The sequence below is a fragment of the Eschrichtius robustus genome, chromosome 21, assembly GCF_028021215.1.
Source record: "Eschrichtius robustus isolate mEscRob2 chromosome 21, mEscRob2.pri, whole genome shotgun sequence".
Taxonomy (NCBI): domain Eukaryota; kingdom Metazoa; phylum Chordata; class Mammalia; order Artiodactyla; family Eschrichtiidae; genus Eschrichtius; species Eschrichtius robustus.
This window is the reverse complement of record NC_090844.1, coordinates 31,764,816-31,783,981: the sequence shown is the minus strand read 5'-3', so window position 1 is coordinate 31,783,981 and position 19,166 is coordinate 31,764,816. Positions and strand designations below refer to the sequence as shown.

The following is a 19,166-nucleotide window of genomic DNA, read 5'->3' as shown; positions in this document are numbered from 1 at the left end:
TCCATCATCTCATATAGATAAATAATTAAAGAAGTAGAAAAATTTTTTTTCATGTGATGAGAACTCTTAAGATTTACTCTCAACAAATTTCATATGTAACATAGAGCAATGTTAATTATATTTATAATATTATACATTACATCCCTAGTACTTACTTATAACTGGGGGTTTGTGACTTTGACTGCCTTCATGCAGTTCCCCTTCCCCCACACATCTGATTTCTTTTTCTATGAGCTTTTTGTTTGTTTTGTTAGTCCTGTTATACAACGTAGTATTTGATATTTCTATACATTTCAAAATGATCACCATGATAAGTCTAGTTATATATCACCATACAAAGATAGTACATAGTTACTGTGTTCCCCATTTTATTTTAAATATTTTACTTTTATTTATTTTATTTTAAATATTTTACTTTATTTATTTATTTTGGCTGCGCTGAGAGGCATGTGGGATCTTAGTTCCCCGACCAGGGATCTAACTGGCTCCCCCTGCAGTGGAGGTGCAGAGTCTTAACCACTGGACCGCCAGGGAAGTCCCCACAGTACATTTTATACCTGCGATTCATTTATTTTGCAGCTAGAAGTTTGCACCTTTTAATCTCCCTCACCTATTTCTTTCCCCCACCACCCCCGCCTGGAAACCACCTCTTTGTTCTCTGATTCTATAACTGTTTCTGTTTTGCTCTGTTAGTTCATTCGTTTTGTTCTTTAGATTCCACATATAAGTGAAATCATACAGTATTTATCTTTCTCTGCCTGTCTTATTTCACTTAGCATAATGCCCCCTAGTTCCATCCACATTATCACAAATGGCAAGCTTTCATTCTTTTTTATGGCTGAGTATTTTCCACTGTGGTGTGTGTGTGTGTGTGTATGTATGTATATATATATGCGTATATATATATATATATATATATATATATATATATATATATATATATATATATATATATATATATATATATATACACACACACCACATCTTCTATTCCCATTAATCTATTGATGGGCACTTAGGTTGCTTCCGTACCTTAACTATTGTAAATAATGCTCTAATGAACATAGGGATGCATGTATCTTTTCTAATTTGCATTTTTGTTTCTTCAGATAAATACACAGGAGTGGGACTGACAAATCATATGGTAGTTCTGTTTTGAAATTTTGAAGCATCTCCATCCTGTTCTCCATAGTGACTGTACCAATTTACATTCCCACCAACAGTGCATGAGGGTTTCCTTTTCTCCACATCCTCACCAACACTTGCTATTTGTTGTCTTTTTTGGTAATAACCCTTCTGACAGGTGTGAGGTAGTATCTTCTTGTGATTCAGTTTCCGTAATGACTAGTGATGTTGAGCATATTTTCATATGCCTGTTGGCCATCTGTATGTCTTCTTTGGAAAAGGTCTATTCAGGTCCTCTACACACTTTTTCAGGTGGGTTGTTTCATTGACGTTGAATTGTATGAGTTTCTTGTATATTTTAAATATCAACCTGTTATTAGCTATGTCATTTGCAAGTATCTTCTCCCATTCAATAGGCCACCATTTCATTTTGTTGATAGTTTCCTTCACTGTACAAAAGCTTTTCAGTTTGATGCAGTCCCATTTATTTATTTTTGCTTTTGTTTCCCTTGCCTGAAGAGACAGATACAAAATAATATTACTAAGATCAATGTCTAAAGAGCTTACTGCCTGTTTACTTCTAGAAGTTTTATGGTTTAAGGTCTTACATTTAAGTCTTTAATCCATTTTGAATTTATTTTTCTACATAGTGTGAGAGAGTAGTCTAGTTTGTTTCTTTTGCTTGTAGCTGTCCAGTTTTCCCAGCACAATTTATTGAACAGGCCATCTTTTCTCCATTTGATATTCTTGCCTTCTTTGTCATAGATTAATTGACCATAAGTGTGTGAGTTTATTTCTGGGCTTTCTGTTCTGTTCCACTTATCCATGTGTCTGTTTTTGTGCCAGTACCATACTTGTTTGATGACTGGCACTTTGTACCATAGTTTGAAATCAGGGAGTGTGATACCTCCAACTCTGTTCTTTTTCAAGATTTCTGTGGCTATTTGGAGTCTGTTGTGCTTCCATACAAATTTTATAATTATTTGTTCTAGCTCTGTGAAAAATGGCATTAATATTTTGATAGAAATTGCATTGAATCTATAGATTTCCTTGGGTAGTATGATCATTTTAACAGCAATTGTTAATGGGATTGTTTTCTTAATTTCTCTTTCTGATAGTTTGTTGTTAACGTATAGAAATGTGTCACATTTCTGTATGTTAATTTTGTATCCTGCACATTTACTGAATTCATTGATCAGTTCTAGTAGTTTTTTGGTGGCGTCTTTAGGATTTTCTATATATAGTATCATGTCATCTGCAAAAAGTGACAGTTTTCTTTCTTTGTTTCCAATTTGGATTCCTTTTATTTCTTTTTCTAGTCTGATTGCTGCGGCTAAGACTTCCAATACTATGTTGAATAAAATTGGTGAGAGTGGAAATACTTGTCTTATTCCTGATCTTGAAGGAAATGCTTTCAGCTTTTCACATTTGAGTGTGATGTTAGCTGTGGATTTGTCATATGTTTAGATCTGAAGTGAGTCTCTTGTAGGAAGCATATGTATGGGTGTTGTTTTTGTATCCATCCAGCCAGCCACTCTGTGCCTTTGATTGGAGCATTTAGTCCATTTACATTTAAATTAATTATTAATATGTATGTACTTATTCCCATTTTGTTAATTGTTTCAGAGTTGTTTTTGTAGTTCTTTTTTGTTGAGGTCCTCTTCCTTTTTTCTCTTTTCTTATGATTTGATGCCTACATTTGGTGTTATGTTTGGATGCCTTTCTCTTTTTTGTGTGTATATCTACTATAGATTTTTGATTTGTCGTTACCATGAGGTTTGTGTATAGCAATATATATATATGCTTGTTTTAAGATGCTGATCTCTTAAGTTCAAACACGTTTTAACAACCCTGCATTTTTACTTCCCACCCCCAATGTTTACTGTTTTCGACATCACCTTTTTGTTTGTGTATTCCTTAACTACTTATTGTAGATGTAGATGATTTTACTACTTTTGTCTTTTAAGCTTCCTACTAGATTTATAAGCTGTTGATTTATTACCTTTATTGTATATTTGCATTTCCCTATAAGATTTTCTCTTTTGTAATTTTCATGTTTCTAGTTTTGGCCTTTTCTTTTTCACATAGAGAAGTCCCTTTAACATTTCTTGTGAAGCTGGTTTGGTGGTACTCTTATTAGCATTTGCTTGTCTGTAAAACTTTTGATCTTGCCATCAAATCTGAATGAAAGCCTTGCCAGCTAGAGTATTCTTGGTTGTAGTTTTTCTTCCTTTCATCACTTTAAATATACGGTGCCACTCTCTCCTGGCCTGCAGAGTTTCTGCTATAAAGTCAGATGATAGCCTTATGGGAGTTCCCTTGTATGTAACTTGTTGCTTTTTCCTTGCTGCTTTTAATATTCTGTCTTTATCTTTAATTTTTGTCACTTTCACTACAGTGTGTCTTGGTGTGTTCCTCTTTGGGTTGATCCTCTTTGGGACTCTCTGTAACTCCTGTACCTGGATGTCTGTTTCCTTTCCCAAGTTAGGGAAGTCTTCAGCTATTATGTCTTCAAATACAATATGTTCTCTGCCCCACTTTCTCTCTATCTTCTCTTTCTGGGACTACTATAATGTGACTGTTAGTATGCTTGATATCGTCCCAGAGGTCTCTTAAGCTGTCCTCATTTCTTTTTATACATGTTTCTTTTTCCTGTTCAGCTTCAGTGATTTTTCACTTCTCTATTCTAGCTCACTGATTTGTTCCTCTGTATCATCTAATCTATTGTTGATTCCTTGTGGTAGATTTCTTATTTCAAGTATTGTATTCTTCATCTCTCTTTGTTGCTTTGGATTTTCTAACTCTTTGTTCATGTCTCACTCTGTTCATCCATTCTTCTCCCGAATTTTTTGAGCATCTTTATGATTGTTACCTTGAACTCTATATCAAGTAGATTGCTTGTCTCCACTTCACTCAGTTCTTCTTTTGGGGTTTTATCTTTTTCCTTCATTTGGAACGTATTCCTCTGTTGCCTCATGTTGCCTAATTTGCTGTTTTGTTTTTTTTTTTTTTTCACACTACGATAGTTAATTTTATTTGTTCAAGGACTCATCTTGCAAGCATTAAACCAAGCTTGGGCTTTGATTCTGGGAGCCCAGATTCACATACTTAGGAAGATGAGAGTAGACTGTGCTCCACCTACAGGGATGAAAACTAAAGGCTCATGGTTAATCACACTGTAGTTTTAAGTTTCTACAGCCTAGCAGCCAGAAGTCACAGGTCCTTTAGGTCCTTCTGGATGTCCCAGAGGGTGTCTGCACTTTTCTTGAGTTGTGCAACCTCATCATCCTTCAGCTTCTGGCTGATAACACTGGTTAACCCCCGAGCATTCAGGATACATGGAAGGCTCAAGAAGACTTCATTCTCAATGCCATACATCCCCTTCACCATTGTTGACACTGGGTGAATCCTGGATAGATTTTTCAACATAGATCCAATAAGATCAGCCACACTTAATACACTAGCCCAGTTGGTGTATCCTTTTAGCTTGATGACTTCATAGGCACTTTCAACCACCATCTTGTGCACTTTCTTCCAATTTTCACTATCATTGTCCATTCCCATTTCTGGATTCAGTTCCTGGAGAGAAACACCTGCCACATTCACCCCACTCCACACAGCCACACTTGAGTCGCCATGTTCTCCCAAAATCCATCCATGGCAGCTGCTGGGATGAATGCCAAGTTTTTCAGCCATAAGATAGCGAAATCTAGCAGAATCCAGATTACATCCACTTCCAATCAAATGGTGCTTGGGTAATCCACTTAGTTTCCAGGTGAATATCCACTGGGTTAGAAACCACAATTATGATGCAGTCAGGACTGTACTTGACGATCTGAGGAATGATGAACTTGAAGACATTAACATTCCTCTGCACCAGATTCAGACGACTTTCTCCCTCTTGCTGGCGAACTCCTGCAGTTAGCACCACGATCTTGGAATTGGCGGTCACAGAGTAATATTTGTCTGCCACAATTTTTGGTGTCTGAAGGAATAAGCTCCCATGCTGCAGGTCCATCATTTCTCCTTTGAGTTTATCTTCCAAAACATCCACAAGAGCAAGCTCATCAGTCAGAGACTTTCCCAGAATGCTGATGGCACATGCCATACCAACTTGTCCAACACCTACTACAGTGATCTTATTGTTTGGGACCGTTGCCTCTTCATCTGCAACTGGTGCAATCAGTTTTTCCTTAAGAGTTGCCATTGTGCCCAGGGGAGAGAAAGTTCTCGAGATGGTGGTGAGGGTCGCACCTAATTTGCTGTTTTTATTTCTATGTATCTGTTATTTCGTTGTTTCCCAAACTTGGAGAAGTGACCTTTTGTAGATGTCCTATGCATCACAGCAGCACATTCCTCTCTGGTCCCAGAGCTATATGCTCTAGTGGTCCCCCTAAGAGGACTGTGAGGGTCCTTCTATTGTGACGGGCTGACTACTGTGGGTGGTCTGGTAGACTTGGCTGGACTGGTCCCCTGTCCAGTTGGTTGCCAGTCCCTGCCTTGTTCGGAGGCTGCTGGCCACTGGTGGGTGGAGCTGTGTCACAAGGTGGCTGACTGTGGAAACCCTTGGGGTCCTGGGGCTAGTGCTGGCCCAGTGGTGGGTGGACCTGGGATTGGGGTGGGTGGCTATGGGGCCAGGGGTCCTGGATCTAGTATCAGTCTGCTGGTGGGTGGGACCAGTTCCTGACATGGCTTACTGCATGGTCCAATGTGTCCAAAGCTGTTGACAGCCTGCTAGTAAGCAGGGCTGGATCCCAGGTTGGCTGATGAAGGGGTCCGAGGTGTCCCAGAGCTGGTGTTAATCTCGTGTAGCTCAGAGGGTCCTGGGGCTGGTGCTGGCCTGCTGGTGGGTCAGCTGTGTCCTGACAGGGCAGGCTGCAGGGCTCTGATGGTCCTGGTGGGGCTGGTGTCTGCCCACTGGTTGGTGGGGCCAGAGTCCAGGGGATACCAGGGTTGGTGGTATCCCCTGGTGGGAGAGGTTGTGCGAGTGTTGAGCTGGCTGGTGGGGGAAGCTGGTCTCAGGGAGGCTAGAACTGGCTCACTGGTGGGTCACCCACCCAGGGGTATGGGTCTTGCCTTTACCACGTCTCCACCCTTCCCACCCATCTACTTGTGGTTCCTTCTTCATATCTTTAGTTGTAGAAGATCTTTTCTGCTACTCTTCTAGTCTTTCTCATCAATAATTGCTCTGTTAATAGTTGTAAATTTGATGTGCCCATGGGAGGAGGTGAGCCTAGAGTCTTCCTACTCCAACATCTTGGTCATTCTCTAATCTGTCCGTAATTTTTTTTATTGTAATTGAAATACTCAACAGGAATTCTCTTAACCAATTTTAAATTTATTACTTAACTACAGGCACTATGTTGAACAGCAGATCTCTATAATTTATTCATCTTGTATAACTGAAACTTTATACCCATTTTACAACTCCCCATTTCCCCCTCCTCCTAGCCCCGTGGCAACTCTGCATCTATGGGTTTGACTGTTTTAAGTATCTCATATAAGTGAAAGCATGAAGTATTTCACTTTCTGTGACTAGCTTATTTCACTTAGCATAATGTCCTTGAGGTTTTTCTGTGTTGTTGCATACGGCAGGACTTGCTTCTTTTTTTTTAAGGCTGAATAATATTCCATTGCAGATATGTACCACATTTTCTTTATCCATTCATCTTTCAGTGGACATTTAGGTTGACTCCATATCTTTGCTATTGTGAATATTGCTGCAATAAACATGGGAGTGCAGATATAACTTACATATCCTAATTTCAATAGTTTTGCATATATACCCAGAAGTAGGATTGCTGGATCATATGGTAGTTCTAGTTTTAATTTTTTGAGGAACCTCACACCTGTTTTCAAAAGAGCCTGGACCAATTTACATTTCCATAAACAATGTACTAGGGTTCCAATTTCTCCACATCCTCGACAGCACTGTTTATCTATTTTTTAAAGAATCATAGCCATCTTAACAGGTGTGAGGTCTTTTTTTTTTTTTTGCATTTCCCTGATGATTAGTTATATTGGTAACCTTTTAATGTACCTGTTGGTTATTTATATGTGTCTTCTTTGGGGAAATGTCTATCCAAATCCTTTGCCCATTTTCTAGTTGGGTTGTTTAGTTTTGCCTATTGAACTTAATTTTGTTTTAAGAAGATATGTATTCCAGTGAATGAAATCACATGACCTCCTGCGGAATGACTTTGGCTTCTGAGCACTTGTTATGAACATTTATCATTACCTCTTGAATTTAACATTTTGAAATTAACTTATATAATATAGAATTGTGTTTTCAGAAGTATACTGCCATGACATTATACGGATTCATCTTTAGGCAATCCAGTGGTGTGAAGACTTTTAGCAGTTGCAGTTTGAGTGACTTTGAAAATTTCATTTCAAATATGGGTGCCCAATGTCTTCAGAATAAGCCACAAATGCAGAGGGCTCCGGCAGCAATCTGTGGGAACGGCAGAGTGGAGGGAAATGAAATCTGTGACTGTGGTACTGAGGAAGTAAGTCTGATAATTGGAAAATTGATAAATTTATTGTTTTAGTTCAACTCTTTGTCATAAATGTTATATATCTCAAATATGACTGAGTACCGTGCAAAATATTGGCAGTAATGAAATCAAGGTTGAAATACATACAAGAATATACCATGTAGATTTAATAGGTTGAAGATTTTTTGACAAATATAAGAATATTCCCAAAAAATTATTGCTGACAGGAAAAATGGGAAGTCTACAATGAGCTTTTGGTTCCAGACTAAATACGTAAAATCTTTCAAACCTGTGCTTAACCTTTGGACATTTGATAAGTGTCTTATTGAAGATTAATGTGGGAGCAGACCATCAAGTACTCTTTAAGGTATTGCCTCACAATGGAATCAGCAGTATGGGGAGGGAAGACTGTTAAAGTTACAGTCTGAACATTGGGTGATTTTGATTACTCACTTGATAGAGAAGCCCTAGAGAAAATATAATGAATGTAAAAGGTCCAGGGTGTAATACTTCTAGACAGTTCAGTTTTTGCAGCAGTACTGCAAATATCATAAATGTTCATGATCATAAGATAGAAATGATATTAGGATTGGATACATGCATGGGTCAGAACAAACTTGTACTCATATCACATTGTTTTAATACTGTGCCTTTATATTATGTTTCACCATTTGGTAGAACAAGTCCTCCCTTTTTACTCTTCATCTATTTTTAAATCAGTTTTCTTGGAGGTATCATCTGCATACAATAAAATACAACAAGTATAAGTATACAGGTGGATGAATTTTTGTAAATGTACACAAGCATTGGTACAATTCAGATAGAGATTTTTTTCATTTTTTAAATTGACCCACAACACTGTGTTAATCCCTCTCACACAACATAGTGAATCAATATTCTATACATTTCAAAATGATCATCTTGATAAGTCTAGTTATGATATGTCACCATATAAAGGTATTACATAGTTATTGACTATGTTCCCCATACTGTACATATTATACTCATGACTCATTTATTTTGCAACTAGAATTTTGTACCTCTTAATCTCCCTCACCTATTTCTTTCCTCCCCCCAAACCCCTTCCCTCTGGCAACCACCTGTTTGTTCTTTGTATCTATAACTCTGTTTCTGTCTTGCTATGTTTGTTCATTTGTTATATTTTTAGATTCCACATAAAAGTGAAATCATAAGGTATTTGTCTTTCTCTGTCTGACTTATTTCACTTAACATAATACCCTCTAGGTCCATCCGTGTTTTTACAAATGGTAAAATTTCATTCTTTTTTTTATGGCTGAGTAATATTCCATTGTATATATGTACCACATCTTCTTTATGCATTTATCTATTGATAGGCACTTAGTTTGCTTCCATATCTTAGTTATTGTAAATAATGCTGCAGTGAACATATGGGTGCATATATCTTTTTCTTTTATTGAGTATCAATGATTTAAAATATTATATTAGTTTTAGGCATACAACATAGTGATTAAATATTTTTATAGACTGTACTTCATTTACAGTTGTTATTTAAAAAAGGGCTATATTTCCCTGTGCTGTACAATGTATTTTTGGAGCTTATTTATTTTATACATAGTAGTTTGTACCTCTTAATTCCCTACCCCATCTTCCCCCTCTTCCCTTTCCCCACTGGTAACCAGTAGTTTGACCTCTATATCTGGGAATCTGTTTCTGCTTTGTCATATTCATTCATTTGTTTTATTTTTTATATTCCACATATAAATGATAACATAGAGTACTTGTCTTTGTCTGTCTGACTTATTTCACTAAGCATAATGCCCTCTAGGTCCATCTATGTAGTTGCAAATGGCAAAATTTTATTCTTTTTTATGGCCAAGTAATATTCTATTGTATATGTATACCACATCTTCTTTATCCATTCATCTGTTGATGGACACTTACGTTGCTTCCACATCTTGGTAATTGTAAATAATGCTGCTGTGAACATTGGGGTGCATGTGTATTTTTGAATTAATGTTTTTGTTTTCTTTGGATATATATTCAGGAGTGGAATTGCTGGATCATATGATAGCTTGATTTTTAGTGTTTTTTTTTTTTTGAGGAACCTCCATACTGTTTTTCATAGTGGGAAACAGTGTACAATGGTTCTCTTTTCTCTACTTACTTACCAACATTTGTTATTTGTGATCTTTTTGATGATAGCAATTCTGACACGTATGAGTTGATATCTCATCGTGGTTTTGATTTGCATTTCCCTAATGATTAGTGTTGTTAGCATCTTTTCATGTGCCTATTGGCCATCTGTATGTTTTCTTTGGAAAAATGTGTATTCAGGTCTCCTTCCCATTTTTAAATCAGGTTATTTGTTTTTTGGATATTGAGTTGTATGAGCTGTTTATATATTTTGGATATTAACTCCTTATCAGGCATGTTATTTGCAAACATTTTCTCACATTCCGTAAGTTGTTTTTTGCTTTGGTCAGTGGTTTCCTGTGCTGCACAAAAGCTTTTAAGTTTAATTAGGTCCCATCTGTTTATTTTTGTTTCCTTTGCCTTAAGAGACAGATCCAAAAAATATTGTTGCAGTTCATGTCAGAGTGTTCTGCCTATGTTTTCTTCTAGGAGTTTTATGTTTTCTGGTCTTATATTTATGTCTTTAATCCATTTTGAGTTTATCTTAATACATGGTTTAAGAAAATGTTTCAGTTTTATTCTTTTAATGTAGCTGTCCAGATTTCCAGCACTACTTATTAAAGAGATTGTCTTTTCCCCATTGTATATCCTTGCCTCTTTTGTTGAAGATTAATTGGCCATAAGTGTGTGGGTTTATTTCTGGACTCTCTATTCTGTTCCATTGATCTATGTAGCTGTTTTTGTGCCTGTATCATACTGTTTTGATGACTGTCTCTTTGTACTATAGTTTGAAATCAAGGAGTATGGTACCTCCGGCTCTGTTCTTCTTTCTTCAGATTGCTTTGGCTATTTGGACTCTTTTATGTTTCCATACAAATGTTAGAATTATTTGTTATAGCTCTGTGAAAAATGCCATTAATATTTTGATAGGAATTGCATTGAATGTATAGATTGCCTTGGGTACTATGGCCATTGTAGCAATATTAATTCTGCCAGTCTATGAACACTGTATATCTTTCCATCTGTGTCATCTTCAATTTCTTTCATCAGTGTCTTATGGTATTCCAAATACAGGTCTTTTACCTCCTTAGTTAGATTTGTTCCTAGATATTTAATTCTTTTTGATGCAATTCTAAATGGGATTGTTTTCTTAATTTCTCTTTTGTTAATTCATTGTTAGTGTAAAGAAATGCAACAGATTTCTGTATATTGATTTTGTATCCTGCACTTAACAAAATGGCAGTAAGTACATACCTACCAATAATTACTTTAAATATAATTGTACTAAATGCTGCAATCAAAAGAAACAGAATGGCTGAATGGATAAAACAATAAGACCCATATATATATACTGCCTACAAGAGACTCACTTCAGATCTAAAGACACATGCAGACTGAAAGTGAGGGAATCAGAAAAGGTATTCCATGCAAATGGAAATCAAAAGACAGCTGAGGTAGCAATACTTACGTCAGACAAAAGAGACTTCAAAACAAAGACTGTAAGACAAAGGACGTTATATAATGATTAAGGGATCAATCCAAGAAGATGCAACATTTATAAATATATATGCATTTAACATAGGAACACCTAAATACATAAAGCGAATATTAACAGACAAAAGGGGAGAAATTGACAGTAACACAATAATAGTAGGGGACTTTAACACCTCACTTACATCAATGGACGGACCATCCAGACAGAAAATCATTAAGGAAAGACTGGTCGTAAGTGACACATCAGACCAGATGGAATTAATAGAAGTAAATATAGAACATTCCACACCAAAGCAACAGAATACACATTGTTTCAGGTGCCCTGTAACATCTCCAGGGTAGATCACATGTTAGACCACCAAACAAGTCTCAGTAAATTTAAGAAAATTGAAATCATATCCAACATCTTTTCTGACTAGAATGCTATGAGACTAGGAATCAACTACAAGAAAAAAAGTGCAGAAAACAGAAATATGTCAAGGCTAAACAATATACTGCTAAACAACCAATGTACCACTGAAGAAATCAATTAGGAAATTTAAAAAATACCTGTAGGCAAATGAAAGCAAAATGCAATGAACCAAAATCATGTCAATGGGACAAAGCAAAAGCAGTACTATGAGGGAAGTTTTTTAGTGATACAAGCTTACCTCAGGAAACAAGAAAAATCTCAAATAAACAACCTAATCTTACACCTAAAGTAACTAAAAAAAGAAAAAACAAAACCCAAAGTTAGTAGAAGCAAAGAAATAATAATCAGAGCAGAAATAAATGAAATAGAGACCAAAAAAATAGATTAATGAAGCTAAGAGGTAGTTCTTTGAGAAAGAGAAAGAAAATTGATAAACCTTTAGCCAGACTCATCAAGAAAAAGAGAGAGAGAACCCAAATCAATAAAATCAGAAATGAAAAAGGAGAAGCTACAACCAACACCACAGAAATTCAAAGGATCATAAGAGATTACTTCAAACTATATGCCAGTAAAATGGACAACGTGGAAGAAATGTACAAATTCCTAGAAATGTGCACTCTCCTAAGACTGAACCAGGAAGAAACAGAAAATATGAACAGACCAATTGCCAGTAATGATATTGAATCAGTAATAATATTTTAAAAAACTACCAACAAAAAATGTCCAGGACCAGATGGCTTCACAGGTGAATTCACTGAACATTTAGAGAACAGTTAACACCTGTTCCTATGATAATAAACGACCATATATATGCGTCTTTCCCTGAATTCTTTTCTGTTTATTTGTCTGTCCTTATGCCAATTCCACACTGTCTTAACTAATGTACTTTTCAGTAAGTCTTGAAAACATTGTGTGTAAATCAGCCAACTTTGGTCCTCTTTTCCAAAATAGCTTTACTCTTCTAGGACCATTTTATTTCCATGTAAATTGGAGAACCGGCATGTGAATGTAGGGACTTTGATTCGAATTGTGTTGTATTCATACATCAATTTGGGGGGAATTACTTTTCTTACCAATGTTAAGTCTGCCATTCTATGCACATTGTGTATCTCTCCACTTATTCAGATCTTCTTTAGTTCTTCTATAGATTTCTTGTTTTGATAGTGTTTAAATTTTTCATTTAACAATTGTATCATTTATTTAACAATTGTATCACAATTGTATTAACAGTTGTGTAACAATTAACAATTAAAATTTAACAAATAAAATTTAACAATTTTATTTAACAATTTTATACTAACAACAGTATAAAAATTACAGTGGACTTTCCTGAATTCTAGTGTTGATTAGAAGTACTGAGAGTGGCCTTCTTTGCTTTGTTCTTATTTTTAGGGGGAAAGTTTTCTGACTTTCACCATTAAATATGACATTAGTTCTATAAGCTTTTTTAAAAAATAGATGCCCTTTACCATATTGAGGAAATTTCCTTCTATTTCTAGTTAACTAAGAGTTTTTTAAATTGAATAAATTTGAAGTGTAATATTGCAAGCTTAAGTTGTACAGTGTGTTACTGTGATACATTTATATATTATATGACTGCTGATGTAGTGATATTTATTACATTACATAATTACAGTACAATATTAATGTCTATATTCATTATATTGTGCATTAGATCTCTGTGGCTTATTTATTGCTCAATACAAGTGTGTACCCTTAAATACCATCACTCTTACTCCTCTGCCTCCGCAACCTCTGGTAACCAGTACTTTACTCTGTTTTTCACAGGTTTAAAGATTCCACATATAAGTGATATCACACAGTTCTTGTCTTTCTATGTTTGACTTATCTCACTAGCATAATGTGCTCAAGGTCCACACATGTTGTTGAAAATGGGAGGATAGCTTCCATTTTCATGGCAGAATAACATTCCATTGTGTATGTGTACCAAATCTTTTTTATCCATTAATCCATTGATGGGCATTTGGGTTGTTTCCATATCTTAGCTATTGTAAATAGCCAAGATTTATTGTGATAAATGCATATATCTCCTTGAAATTCTGTTTTCATTTCCTTTGGGTATATACCCAGAACTGGAATTGCTGGATCATATGGTAGGTCTTTTTTTAATTTTTTGAGGAACCTCCATATTGTTTTCCATAGTGGACCAATTGGTTGGACCTATTTACATTCCCACCAACAGTGTATAAGGCTTCCTTTTTCACCACATCCTTGCCAGCACCTGTTGTCTCTTGTCTTCTTGGTGATAGCCATTCTGACAGGTGTGAAGTGGTATCTCATAGTGGTTTTGATTACCATTTCTTGATGATTAGTGATGTTGAGCATCTTTTCATGTGCCTGTTGGCCATCTGTGTGTCTTTAGAAAAATGTGTATTTCGTTCTTCTGCCCATTTTTAAATTGGAGTGTTTTTTTGTTGTTGTTATCAAATTGAGTAAGTTCTTTATATAGTTTGGATATTAACCCCTTATCTGATATATGGTTTGCAAAAATTTTCTCCCATCCTGTAGGTTGTTTTTTCCATTTTGGTAATTGTTTCTTTTGAGGTGCAGAAGTTTTTGAGTTTGATGTCCCATTTGTTATTTTTTCTTTTGTTGTTTGTCCATTTGGCATCACACCCCAAAATTTATACCCAAGACTAGTATCAATAAGGTTTTTCCCTACATTTTCTTCTAGGAGTTTCATGGTATCAGATCTTATGTTTAAATCTTTGATCCACTTTGAGTTAATTTTTCCGGGTAATGTGGGATAGGAGTCATTGTCATTGTTTTGCATGTGTTTCTCTAGTTTTCCCAGTTGTTGAAGAGAGTATCCTTTCCTCATTGGTTATTCCTGACTCCCGTGTCGAATATTAGTTGACCATATATGCCGTGGTTTAGTTTTGGGCTTTCTGTTCTGTTTAATTGGTTTACATGTCTATTTTTATCCCAGTACCATACTGGTGTTTGTTTGTTTGTTTTATTATATAAGTTTCAGGTGTACAGCACTATAATTCAACATCTGTATACACTACAAAGTGATCAGCGCCACAAGTCTACTTACCATCCATCACCATATAGTTGACTCCCTTCACCTGTTTCTCTTACCTCCTAACCCCCTTCCCTTCTGGTAACCACTAATCTGATTTCTGCATCTATGAGGTTTTTTGGTTTTATTTTGTTGGCTTTTGTGTGTGTGTGGATTTTTGTTTGTTTGTTCATTTGTTTTGTTTTTAGATTTCAGATATGAATGAAATCATATGGTATCTGTCTTTCTTCATTTGACTTATTTCACTTAGCATAATACCTTCAGGTCCGTCCATGTTGCAAAAGGCAAGATTTCATTCTTTTTATGGATGAGTAAGTATTCCACTGTGTATGTATACTAGGTCTTCTTTATCCATTCATCCATCAGTGGACACTTAGGTTGTTTCCACATCTTGGCTGTTATAAATAATGCTGCAATAAGCAGAGGAGTGCATATATTTTTTCTAACTAGTGTTTTTGTATTCTTTGGATAAATAACCAGAAGTGGAATAGCTAGGTTGTATGGCAATTCTTAATTTTTTGGGTAATCACCATTGTTTGTCATAGTGGCTGTACTGATTTATAGTCCCACTAACAGTGTACTAGGGTTCCCTTTTTCCATATCCTCTCCAACGTTTGTTATTTTTTCTTTTTGATAATAGTTATTCTAACAGGTGTGAGGTGATATCTCATTGTGGTTTGATTTGCATTTCCCTAATAATTAGTTATGTTGATTATCTTTTCATGTGCCTGTTGGCCATCTATATGTTTTCTTTGGAAAAATGTCTGTTCAGGTTCTGTGCTCGGTTTTTAGTCAGGTTGTTTAGTACTTTGTTATTGAGTTGTATAAGCTCTTTATGTATTTTGGGTGTTAACCCCTTATCAGATATATGATTTGCAAATATATTTTCATTCAGTAAGTTGCTTTTTCATTTTGAGATGGTTTTCTTTGCTGTGAAGAAGAATTTTAGCTTGATACAGTCCCATTTGTTTATTTTGCTTTTGTTTCTCTTGCCTTTGGAGTGGGTTCCACAAAAACCTTACTGAGACTGATATCAGTGAGATTATTGCCTATGTTTTCTTCTAGGAATTTTATGGATTCATGTCTTATATTCAAATTAATCCATTTTGTGTTCATTTTTGTGTATGGTGTAAGGTATTGGTCTAGTTTCTTTCTTTTGCATGTGACTGTACAGTTTTCCCAACACCAGTTGTTGAAGAGACTCTCCTTTCTCTATTGTATATTCTTTGTTCCTTCATTGTAAGTTTATTGTCTGTGTATGTGTGGGTTTACTTTTGTGCTCTCAGTTCTGTTCCATTGATCTGTGAATCTGTTTTTGTGCTAGTACCATCCTGTTTTGCTTATTGTGGCTTTGTAGGAAACAAAACATACAGTTTTGATTACTGTAGCTTTGTAGGAAACAGTCATCCCTTGATATCTACAGGGGATTGGTTCTAGGACCCTTAAAGTATACCAAAATCCATGGATATTCAAATCCCTTTTATAAAGTGGCATATAACCTACCCCCATACTCCCATATACTTTAAATCATCTCTAGATTACTTATAATACCTAATACAATGTAAATGATATGTAAATAGTTGTAAATAAAATGTAAATGATATGTAAATAGTTGCCAGAATGCAGCAAATTTAAGTTTTGCTTTTTGGAACTTTCTGGATTTTTTTCTGAATATTTTCAATCTAAGGTTGGTCGAATGCATGGATTCAGAACCCACAGATATGGAGGACCAGCTGTAATTTGAAATGAAGGAGTGTGATACTTTCAGCTTTGTTCTTCTTTCTCAAGATTGATTTGGCTATTGGGAATCTTTTGTGCTTTCACACACATATGGTTTTTATTACTATGGCTTTGTAGTTTACTTTCAAATTCAGAAGCATGGTACCTCCAGTTTTTTTTTTTTTCTTCTCAGAATCACTATTTGGAGTCTTGAGTTTCCACACAAATTTTAGGATTGTTTTCTCTATTACTGTGAGGAATACCTTTGGTATTTTTATGGGGATTATGTTGAATCTGTAGATGGCTTTGGGTACTATAGCCATTTTAACAATATTAATTCTTCCAATCCATGAACAGGGGGTATCTTTCCATTTCTTCATGTCTTCTTTGATTTCCTTCAGCAAAGTTTTGTGGTTTTCATTATGCAGATCTTTCACTTTCTTGGTTAAAATTATTCCTAAATATTTTATTGTTTTTCATGCTATTGTGAATGGGATGGGTTTTTAAAAAAATTTCTCTGTCAGATGCTTCATTATTAATGTAAAGGAACGTGATTGATTTCTGTATGTTGATTTTGTATCTTGCCACTTTACTGAAATCATTGATTAATTCAAACAGTTTTTTGACTGGTTCTTTGAGATTTTCTGAATGTAGGATCATATCATCAGCAAATAACCACAGTTTTACTTCTTCTCTTTTTATTTGGATGACTTTAATTTTTTTTTGTCTTGACCAATTGCTCTAGCTAGGTCTTCCAGTACTAAACTGAATAGGCATATTGAGAGAGGGCGTTATTGCCGTGTTCTTGATCTTAGGGGAAATGCTTTCAATTTCTCTCCATTAAGTATAATCTTAGTTAGCTGAGAATTTTCAATGAAGAATTAGTGTTGAATATTGCCAAATATTTCTGTGTCGATTGAGCTGATCATATGAATTTTCTGTTTTTATTCTATTATTAATATGATACATTTAATTCATTGGTTTTTGAGTGCTAACCCAGCCATCATGCAGTCCTGAGATTAGCCTCACTTGGGTTATTTAATGCTTTCCTTTTTTTTTTTTAATTTTTATTTATTTATTTATTTTTAATTTATGGCTATGTTGGGTCTTCGTTTCTGTGCGAGGGCTTTCTCTAGTTGTGGCAAGTGGGAGCCACTCTTCATCGCTGTGCACGGGCCTCTCACTATCGCGGCCTCTCTTGTTGCAGAGCACAGGCTCCAGACACGCAGGCTCAGTAAATTGTGGCTCACGGGCCCAGCTGCTCCGCGGCATGTGGGATCTTCCCAGACCAGGGCTCGAACTCGTGTCCCCTGCATTAGCAGGCAGATTCTCAACCACTGCGCCACCAGGGAAGCCCGGGTTATTTAATATATATAAATTTATGTGTATATATATAAATTTAAAATTTGCCAATGTTTTGTTCAGGATTATGGCACTTATTTTAACAAGGGAATTGTCTGTAGTTTTATCTTTTCTTGCAATCTTTTCTTCTGGTTTTGGTGTCAGGGTAATTTTGGACTCATAAAATGAGTTGGAACGTGCTCCCTTACCCCTACTTTCTGAAAGAATCTGTTTAATATTGGTATTCTTCCTATTTATTTATTGTGGAAGAGCACTTAATAGGAGATTTACCCCCGTAAATCTAAGCCCCTAGAAGTTTTATAGTTTGGATTTTAGTTTTAGTCTTATGACCCATTTGAGTTATTATTTGTGTGTGTGTGTGTATGTGTGAGAAAGGTGTAGAGTCAGTGTCTAGAGTCTTATTTTCCTTGTGAATGCCCAGTTGTTCCAACACCATTTATTGGTAATTCTCCATTGAGTTGCATTTACTCCATTAACAAAGATTTTGTTATCTCTATGTAGGTCTATTTCTGGGGTCTCCATTTTGTTCTAAGCTCTTTGTCTATTTTTTTGTGCATACTACATTGCCCCATTATAGTTTTTATTAAGTTTTGAAGCTGGGTATTTTTGGTCCTTCAATTTTCCTCCTCCTCTTTCTCTTCCGCCTCTTCTTTTTCTTCTTCCTTCTCTTCCTCAGCATTAGGTTGTCTACTCTGAGTCTTTTGCCTTTCCATATAAACTTTAGAATCAGTTTGACTATGTCCACAAAATAATTGCTGGGTTTTTTATTGTAATTGCACTGAATCTCTACATCGAGTTGTGAAGAACTGACATTTTAACAATATTTAGTCTTCCTATCCATGAACATGGACTATCTCTCTATTTATTTATACCTTCTTTGATTTTCTTCATCAAGTTTTGTAGTTTTTCTCATATTGATCCTGTAAAATTTTGTTAGGACTATTCCCAAGTACTTCATTGTTTTGGTGCTAATGCAAATGGTATTGTGTTTTTTATTTCAGATTTTTATTTTTCATTGTTGGTATAAAGGAAAACAATTGAGTTTTGTGTATTAACCTTGTATCCAGCAACCTTGCTATAATTGCTTATTAGTCACAGGAGGCTTTTATTGTTATTGTTCTTTGGCTAATTATTTTGTATTTTCTTTACATAGGCAGTCATGTAATCTATGGACAAAAATAGTTTTTGTTTCTTTCCCACCTGTATATTTTCACTTCATTTTCTAGTCTTATTGCATTAGCTAGGACTTCCAGTAAGATGCTGAAGGGAGTGCTGAGAGGGGGCATCCTTGCCTTGTTTCTTTTTTAGGAGGAAAGCTTATAGTTTCTCACCATAACTGTGATATTAGCCACAGATTTTTTTTCTAGATGTTACCAATTGAAGAAGTTCCCTCTAC

At 35.5% G+C, this 19,166-nt stretch overlaps 1 protein-coding gene and 1 pseudogene across 1 annotated transcript in view; one reads left to right on the top strand and one right to left on the bottom strand.

Moving 5' to 3' along the window:
- ADAM32 (ADAM metallopeptidase domain 32) overlaps positions 1-19,166 on the top strand; it is a 200,221-nt gene that overhangs the window by 92,456 nt on the left and 88,599 nt on the right. The window contains exon 12 of the mRNA XM_068531996.1: positions 7,457-7,634. Coding sequence (XP_068388097.1) covers positions 7,457-7,634 — 178 coding nt within the window. The remainder of the gene's footprint in view (positions 1-7,456; positions 7,635-19,166) is intronic.
- On the bottom strand, positions 4,130-5,351 carry LOC137755974 (L-lactate dehydrogenase B chain pseudogene; annotated as a pseudogene).